Source organism: Erythrolamprus reginae, chromosome 11 (assembly GCF_031021105.1).
Source record: "Erythrolamprus reginae isolate rEryReg1 chromosome 11, rEryReg1.hap1, whole genome shotgun sequence".
NCBI lineage: Eukaryota > Metazoa > Chordata > Lepidosauria > Squamata > Dipsadidae > Erythrolamprus > Erythrolamprus reginae.
The window spans coordinates 9556692-9566446 of NC_091960.1; the positions used below are offsets into that span (position 1 = coordinate 9556692).

At 42.9% G+C, this 9755-nt stretch overlaps 1 protein-coding gene across 1 annotated transcript in view; it reads left to right on the plus strand.

The window, feature by feature from the left end:
* LOC139173817 (proline-rich transmembrane protein 1-like) overlaps positions 1-3608 on the plus strand; it is an 8705-nt gene extending 5097 nt beyond the window's left edge. Inside the window, exon 2 of the mRNA XM_070763658.1 lies at positions 2839-3608. Within this exon, the coding sequence (XP_070619759.1) occupies positions 2839-3027 (189 nt within the window). The 3' untranslated portion in view covers positions 3028-3608. The remainder of the gene's footprint in view (positions 1-2838) is intronic.
* Positions 3609-9755: the final 6147 nt, after the last annotated feature.

Sequence of the window (9755 nt, forward strand, 5' to 3'; positions counted from 1 at the left end):
GCAGCTGCATTCTGCACGATCTGAAGTTTCCGAACACTTTTCAAAGGGAGCCCCATGTAGAGAGCATTACAGTAGTCTAACCTCGAGGTGATGAGGGCATGAGTGACTGTGAGCAGTGAGTCCCGGTCCAGATAGGGCCGCAACTGGTGCACCAGGCGAACCTGGGCAAACGCCCCCCTCGCCACAGCTGCAAGATGGTTCTCTAATGTGAGCTGTGGATCGAGGAGGACGCCCAAGTTGCGGACCCTCTCCGAGGGGGTCAATAATTTCCCCCCCCCCCCCGGGTAATGGAAGGACAGATGGAATTGTCCTTGGGAGGCAACACCCACAGCCACTCCGTCTTATCCGGGTTGAGTTTGAGTCTGTATATGATACAAAGACATGAAACATCTTCAAGAAAAAACAAAGGCCAGCTGCCTTTGCCTCAGTCATGAGTTGGAGAATAGCTGATATCATGGGGGCAAGACAGCAAAGAGAATATGCTGGGGTGTTTTTGTATTATGAGAAGATTCAGGTGAAACAAGACAGTGTGAAGGGAGTTAATTCTTAAGCAATTTCTGCAGAGAAAACCCACTACGCTAATCTAATTCAAATGTTCTGGCTCAGAATAGAATAGAATAGAATTATTTATTGGCCAACTGTGATTGAACACACAAGGAATTTGTCTTGGTGCAGATGCTCTCAGGGTACATAAAAGAAAAAGAGACATTTGTCAAGAATCATGACCCTCCAAAACTCCAATCACTTCATGATTGTCATAGGGGTCAAATAAGCAATGAAGAATCAATCAATATCGTTCTTTTGGGCTCTCTGGTAGAATCCTCCCCAAAATTCACAGGTACAAATTTCAGACACACACACATTTGAAAATTCAAAACAATGTTCTTTAAAATGAAAATTCACTTAACCTAAGACCTCTTTTGGTATAGCAAAGAGCACTCATCTCCAACCAAACTGGTAATTTATACAAGTCCCTTATCAGTTCTGTGATACTTAGCTTGCAGCTGTGAGGCAATTCAAAGTCCTTCTTTCACAAAGTGAAACACACTTTGCTCTGGTTTAGTTTCAAAGCGGGAAAAAATCAGCACACAAAAGGTCAAAGTCAGTAAAGCAGTCATGAAACACAACGATCAGATAATCCTCCACAATGGCCAAACCCACAGGCTGCTATTTATAGCAGCCTCACTAATCACCACAGCCCCACCCAACCACAAGTGGCCTCATTTTCTTTGATAATAATCTCTCAGTTGTTGTTGCCTATGCATCGCTCTCCGCATGCGTGGCTGTATCATTAACTCTTGTTCTGAATCCAAGGAGGAGCTAGATAATTGACCTCCTTCTGAGCTGTCTGCCACACTCTCCTCCTCCCTGTCACTCATGTCTTCTTGTTCAGAGGAGCCTTCATCTTCAGATTCCACCGGGGGCAAACCAGGCCTGCAGCATGTGGGTGTCTCCCTCACATCCACAGTCCTTGGGGCAGGAGCTGGGCCAGAGCTAACCACAACACAATATTAATAAAAAATCTTAGGATACAAGCAACAAGTTACAGGCTCAGTGAGAAAGGAATATGTCCACATTGTTTCAACATGCTAATGTTGAACTTTGGAATTATGTTTTTTCCAAATTTAGCTGCCAAAGCATCATTTACTGGAACTAGAAGAATAAATGAGCCAAGCAGTCTCATTTGTGGGAAATCAAATAGATTGCACAACTTTGGTGCTTCCTGTCAAGAAAACAAAGCTTTCTGTTCTTTATTTTTATTATGGGAATCAAGGAATGCTTGTTCATTTAGCGTGACTGTACACAAGCAGCAACGACTATTTCATACAGATAAGCCTTGATTTACTAAACTAATTCAAGTGTTCTGTTTCAGTGAGGAAAGAACATGTCCAACAGTGGTTCAATATGCTGGTGTTGAACTTTGGAACTATTTTGTCCAAATTTAGCTGCCACGACAACATTTAGTGGAAATAGAAGAACAAATGAGCCAAACAGCCTCATTTGTGGGAAATCAAATATATTGCACAACTTTGTGCATTCTTCCAAGGAGAAAAATGCTTGTTCGTTTAGCCTGATTGTACACAAGGAGCGATAAGTACTTCATACAGATAGGCCTTGATTTACAACCGAAACTAAGACTGGAATTTCTGTTACTAAGCAACTCGCTCCCAAAATGTATGAACTTTATAACCCTAAACCATTCATACTTACAGGCTAGAGATGTTCTTTTTTGATCTCAATACAGTGGTACCTCTACTTACGAACTTAATTCGTTCCGTGACCAGGTTCTTAAGTAGAAAAGTTTGTAAGAAGAAGCAATTTTTCCCATAAGAACCAATGTAAAAGCAAATAATGTGTGCGATTGGGGAAACCACGGGGAGGGTGGAGGCCCTGTTTCCTCCCAGGAGATTCCTAGGGAGGCCCCACGGAGATTCCTAGGGAGGCCCCACGGAGGCTTCTCCCCACCTTTTCCAGACCTGTTTCCTCCCAGGAGATTCCTAGGGAGGCCCCACAGAGGCTTCTCCTCTCCTTTTCCGGCCCTGTTTCCTCCCAGGAGATTCCTAGAGAGGCCCCGTGGAGGCTTCTCCCCTCCTTTTCCGGCCTTGTTTCCTCCCAGGAGATTCCTAGAGAGGCCCCACGGAGGCTTCTCCCTGCCTTTTCTGGTTACAGTTTTGGAGGGTCGGGTTTGTAAGTGGAAAATGGTTCTTGAGAAGAGGCAAAAAAGTCTTGAACACCCAGTTCTTATCTAGAAAAGTTCATAAGTAGAGGCGTTCTTAGGTAGAGGTGCCACTGTATATTTCTTCACTGATATATCCCTTATTTTTTCTTTATTCTCAGACCCAAGAAGCCAACCGCACTGGGAACGGAGACTCTGCTCGGCGAAATTCAAAGCTGGCACGCAATCTGTCTCATATAGCATTTGGAGTCGGGCTGGGGTCCCTAATTCTATACATCATCTTTGTTATATTCTTATACAATCAGAGTGTCTCTCAGATGATAGACAGTCCCTATACTGTATCCCCATAACTCTAAAATACTAGAATAAATACTCAAACAAGTACAACAAACAAAAATTGATCCATCATTACATGAATACAGTTCTATATGGCTGAATTATAAGCCGCCGAGATACTAAAGCAACAGATTTTAACGCTAAATACTAAAATGCCAAAATAATTTAGAAATCATTCTGGGCGGGTATAATAAAATGTGAGGTGCTCCATTAAAGTAGTTACGAGTCTGCCTGAAACATCTCAGATACGAGTCTTGGATACAAAAGACCCTGTTTCATAAAGTGATTGCATAATCCATGCATAAACAGCAAGAGTAATTGCACAAGGGGTTGTGTGTGTCATCTCTAGAATATGTTGCAAACTTCTAAAAGGCAGATGTCAGGGTTGCCGGTCAAAATCAAATGATAAATTGGCCAGAAAAAAAGAAGACTGGGTCTTTGTGCCATCATGAATATAAAGCGAAGGGGAAAGACACAGTGGAACTAACATGGACAGGATCAAAATGTTCTTGCAGAAGAACCCAATGCAATCAACTTTCTACAGTGTCGATGGGAGTATGTTATAGCTAAATAAAATGAAAACATTCAGATATGATTGCCTTTCCAATGTTACCGTCCTTCCTCTACTCAACTTTTTCCCCCCTCCAAAACAGAGGTTCTCAACCAGTGCTCCATGAAGGCTTGAAGAAATGTTATGGTTTAAATCTTAAATTAAGCCTTGATGGTCCATGACCATGATCCATTGGCATAAAAGGGGTCCGTGATGAACAAAATCTCGAAAACCACTATTATAAAATGTTTCCACTGTCCAAATTACTTATTAAATTTATATGCTGCCCCGCTCCGAAGACTCGGGGCTTACAACATATAAAAGCAGTATACGTTGAGATATAATGCACTTGGGGAAAAGGAATCCTCAATCTGAGTATTGCATTGGCAGTTCTGTGTTAGCAAAAACTTCAGAAGAGAAGGATTTAGGGGTAGTGGTTTCTGACAGTCTCAAAATGGGTGAGCAGTGTGGTCGGGCAGTAGGAAAAGCAAGTAGGATGCTTGGCTGCATAGCTAGAGGTATAACAAGCAGGAAGAGGGAGATGGTGATGCCCTTATATAGAGCGCTGGTGAGGCCACATTTGGAATACTGTGTCCAGTTCTGGAGACCTCACCTACAAAAAGATATTGATAAAATTGAACGGGTCCAAAGACGGGCTACAAGAGTGGTGGAAGGTCTTAAGCATAAAAGGTATCAGGAAAGACTTACTGAACTCAATCTGTATAGTCTGGAGGACAGAAGGAAAAGGGGGGACATGATCGAAACATTTAAATATGTTAAAGGGTTCAATAAGGTTCAGGAGGGAAGTGTTTTTAATAGGAAAGTGAACACAAGAACAAGGGGACACAATCTGAAGTTAGTTGGGGGAAAGCAACGTGAGAAAATATTATTTCACTGAAAGAGTAGTAGATCCTTGGAACAAACTTCCAGCAGACGTGGTTGGTAAATCCACAGTAACTGAATTTAAACATGCCTGGGATAAACATATATCCATTGTAAGATAAAATACAGGAAATAGTATAAGGGCAGACTAGATGGACCATGAGGTCTTTTTCTGCCGTCAGTCTTCTATGTTTCTATGTTTCTATAACAATTACAGTTAAAATTGAGAATTACATTTAAGAAAAACTAAAAAGGCCTATCAACATGCGCACATACCTATTCAAACAAACCTACTATACATTCATTGGCCAGGGGGGAGAATCTAATGACCCCAGGCTTGGTGGCATAGTTGAGTCTTTAGACTCTTATGGAAGGCGAGGAGGGTGGGGCAACACAAATCTCTTGGGGGAGTTGATTCCAGAGTGCCGGGGCCCCCACAGAGACGGCTCTTCCCCTAGGTCCCACCAAGTAGTATTGTCTAGTCAATAGGATTTGTAAAAGGCCGACTCTGTGGGACCTAACTGGTCACTGGGATTCCTGCGGTCCCGTAAGTAATCTGGTCCGGTGCCATGTAGAGCTTAATAGGTCATAACCAACACTTTGAATTGAATCTGGAAACCAATTGGCAGCCAGTGCAGACCACACAGTGTTGGAGAGAAATGGACCAATTTCTACCTAAACCCTACTCTTCGTGATCCATGATGCCACAGCTACATGCTGTTGTGGTTCAGTCTGGGACCCCTCCGGGAATGGCTGACCTTCTGTCGGTTTCCAGCTCAGAGGGAGAGGCTGAGGAACAGGAGGTGCAGACTGACGAGGAAGAGGAATCCCAGGCTGAAGAAGAAGGACAGCCAGAGTCCCACCAGGGGGAGCTCTCCCCAGCAAGCAGCCTGGATTCCTTAGGGGAAAATGCTCAAGACATCATAGATATGCGACAAAGGAGAGCTAATCAGAGACGGACTCAATTGGCTAAGTATTTCCAGCATTAGAGGTCACAGCTGGGTTTGGGTGTGGTGCTCTTGGGAAAGGATAAAAGGCGGACCCACCCTTCCTGGCTTGTGGAGTTTTATCTTGGAGATTCGTGAGACCTGTCTGTGAACTTTGGTGGCTTACAATCCTGGTTTGTGCCTTGGACTATTGAAACCTTGGGGGGGGGGGGTTGCCAGCAAGAAGCTTGTGGTATTGACTGGACATCAGGACCCTGCTGTAACGTATTATAGCTTGTCTGTTGTGAAGACAGGTTTTCCTTTGTGCTTATTTTTCCCAGCTATAAAATACTTTTGGCTTTTACCAGAGTGTCTGGCTGTTTTTTCAGTTGGTGTTGAGGTCTGGGAAAACCCAGACAGAACACATGCTAAGTGAGAAGCTGGAATCTCAAATGCTCATAGATGTGTTGGCAAGATGCTTTAAACCAGGAGTGGGGAACAATGCCTCCTTTATGACTTGTGGATTTCAACACCCAGAAGGCTGGCAGGGGAATTCTGGGAATTGAAGTACACAAGTTATAAAAAAGGCCATTGTTCCCCATCCCTGCTTTATACCCAAGTCCCTTGCTTCTGGGTTTGATAGCCAATTAGCCAATCTCCCAGCACTATGGTTTTAATAATGGTCTTTGGCAGAACTTTTTAAATCTGAGTGTATCTTGGAGGGAGGCCAAAGAATGCTTCTGTGTAATTTCCAAACCTTGAATAGCAATAGCACTTAGACTTCACAATGTTTTTTGCAGCCCTCTCTAAGCGAATTACAGAGCCAATATATTTCTCCCCAACAATCTGGGTCTTTATTTTACCGACCTCAGAAGGATGGAAGGCTGAGCCAACTTTGGATAAAATATATCTCCCAATTTCTGCTTCATGGACATCTGATTAAACTGCTGCTCTTTTTGCTGCTATCATTTCAACATAAGCTCAGAACCCCGAGGCATTGCTTTTTTAAATATTGCAGTATTAAAATTGTTTACATTAGTCTGTGATGGATATTTGAGCAAAATATTGTTCTGCCAATTTCCAATAAATATAAATTTATCCTTTTGTTATTGAGCTGTGTGTGCGCGTGTGTTTGTGTAAATATGTACGGTACTGGCTAAAGTTAGATTGCATTCTCTTTAGCCCAAAGAGACCCTTTAACAAAGGGTCATATAACCTGGGAGAGTAGAATTAAATGGACAACAATTCTGCTGAACACATTCAAGGCGAATTGTGAATGTGTGTGTGTGTGTGTGTGTGCTGACCAGCTGATTTTTGGCTTGCATGGAGGCTCTGGGAGGGCATTTTTGGCTTCCAGAGAGCCCCCAAGGGGATAAGGGAAGGTGTTTTGTTGTCTGAAGTTAGTTGGGGGAAAGATCAAAAGCAACATGAGAAAATCTTATTTTACTGAAAGAGTAGTAGATCCTTGGAACAAACTTCCAGCAGACGTGGTAGATAAATCCACAGTAACTGAATTTAAACATGCCTGGGATAAACATATATCCATCCTAAGATAAAATACAGAAAATAGTATAAGGGCAGACTAGATGGACCATGAGGTCTTTTTCTGCCGTCAGACTTCTATGTTTCTATATTTTTACCCGTCTCTGACTCCAGGGGAGCCTTTGGAATCTGCAGAAGGCGAAACAGGAGCCTACTGGGCCCACCAGTAGTTGGGAAGCAGGCCATTTCCGGCCACCAGAGTGCCTCTGGGGGGCAGTGGAAGCTGTTTTTGCCCTCCCCATGCATTGAATTATGGGTGAAGGCACTCACACAGGTGCAGCACCCGAGGGAAAAAAGGTTCACCATCTCTGCTCTAAGTTAATAAATTATTTAATAATAATAATAATAATAATAATAATAATAATAATAATAATAATATATTAGATTTGTATGCCGCCCCTCTCCGAAGACTCGGGGCGGCTCACAACATAGCAACAGTACAATACATTGCAAATCTAATATTAAAAATTTTAAAGTCAATTTAAAAACATTAATATAATGTAATATCATAAAATCACAACTATGCACTCGTACACACTCAAATCAATTAATCATACTACAGAGGTCAGAAAATAAAACAACGAAGGGGGGAGATCTCCGGGTCTTCGGAGAGGGGCGGCATACAAATCTAATAAATAAATAAATAAATAAGTAAGTAAGTAAGTAAGTAAGTAAGTAAATAAATAAATAAATAAATAAACAAACAAACAAACAAACAAACAAATAAATAAATAAATAAATAATCATCCCCTCGCGTGGCAACAGAGGTGAGTCTTCAACATTTTACGGAAGGCAAGGAGGGTGGGGGTTGTTCGAATCTCTGGAGGGAGTTAATTCCAGAGGACCAGGGCCGCCACCGAAAAGGCTCTTCCCCTGGGCCCCCCAATTGACATTGTTTAGTCGACAGGACCCGGAGAAGCCCAACTCTGTGGGACCTAATCGTCCTCTGGGATTCGTGCGGCAGAAGGCGGTCTTGTAGGTATTCTGGTCCGATGCCATGTAGGGCTTTATAGGTCATTACCAACACTTTGAATTGTGACCGGAAATTTTAAACTAAGTTGAGTAGCACAAGGAATCTGGGGGAGACCAAGAATTGGTCTTTCCGATATACAGTAGATCCCACATAGAGTGAACTTGAGAGCAGGAACGAAATTCAATCACGTACTTGTGGCTATTTAAAGTCCGGTTTTCTAAACCCTCTCCAAATTGACATTTCTTTTGCATTTTCCTGAATCCCTGAAGTCCTGTGCAAAATTGAAACTTAACATCTAGTAAGTACACAGAAAGAGGTCTTTCTTGAACAAGGCTTTCAACAGGGCTTTCTTGAACAAGAGTGTCAATGAGCTTGGCATGGCTCTCTTCCAGAATGTGTTTAATCCCCTCAATCTACATTTGAGGTTTCTCACCCAATAGTAGCTAACTCTGCCCTGCTTTACCGATAAAGGAGAAAATTTGTCACTCAGAGTTGAAGCGTGGGGTCCTTGATGCTCTCTGAGCTTGCTTATCTTTTTGGAGATGTTTCGTTACCCATATAGGTAACTTCATCAGCGCACTGATAATGAAATGTGTGCAAGAAAACACCAAGCTCATAGAGCACCAAGGACACTCGCCCCACTTAGCTTTTGCAAGATCAGCCAAGATTGTCAGATGTTGCTGATGTAGAAAGCCTCCAGTTACCCATAGGCTAGACCCAGGGAAGGCAGAGTTGGTTCTTCTATGACTTGTGGACTTCAACTCCCAGAATTCCTGAGCCAATCATGCTAGCTCAGGAATTCTGGGAATTGAGGTCCACATGTCATAGAAGAACCAACTTTGCCTACCCCTGGTCAGTAGACCAGTGTTTCTCAACTCAACAAGTGTTAAGATGTGTGGGCTCAGAAATATAAGTCAAGTTTCAGGACTTTTGACAAACATAGCTGTTCTGTCGGGCTCTCTGGTAGACTCCTCCCAAAAATTCACATGTACAAATTTCAGACACACACACGTTTGAAAATTCAAAACAATGTTCATTATAATGAAAATTCCTTAACCTAAGACCTCTTTTGGTATATCAAAGAGCACTCATCTCCAAACAAACTAGTAATTTGTACAAGTCCCTTATAAATTCTGTGATACTTATCTTGCAGCTGTGAGGCAATTCACAGTCCTTCTTCTTTCACAAAGTGAAACGGACTTTGCTCTGGTTTAGTTTCAAAGCAGGGAAAAATCAGCACACAAAAAGTCAAAGTCAGTAAAGCAGTCACGAAACACAACGATCAGATAATCCTCCACAATGGCCAAACCCACAGGCTGCTTTTTATAGCAGACTCACTAATTACCACAGCCCCACCCAACCACAGGGGGCCTCATTTTCTTTGATAATAATTTCTCAGTTGTTGTTGCCTATGCATCGCTCTCCGCATGCGTGGCTGTATCATTAACTCTTGTTCTGAATCCAAGGAGGAGCTAGATAATTGATCTCCTTGTGAGCTGTCTGCCACACTCTCCTCCTCCCTGTCAATCATGTCTTCTTGGTCAGAGGAGCCTTCATCAGCAGATTCCACCGGGGGCAAAACAGGCCTGCGGCATGTGGATGTCTCCCCCACATCCACAGTCCTTGGGGCAGGAGCTGGGCCAGAGCTAACCACAACATAGCAAATTTGTAGTTCCCAGTTTGAAATATGGTTTTAAATTTGGTTATTTTATTATTCCCAATGAAAAGGGAATAAGGGCTATCCAGGGGTGGGCTACTACCCAGACGGGGGGGGGACGACGACGCAGTGGGGTAGCGAAAATGGAGCTCCACCCCAGAGCACCCAATTTGCACTGAAAGATGTTGAAAGCAAATGCTTAAGCCACGCCC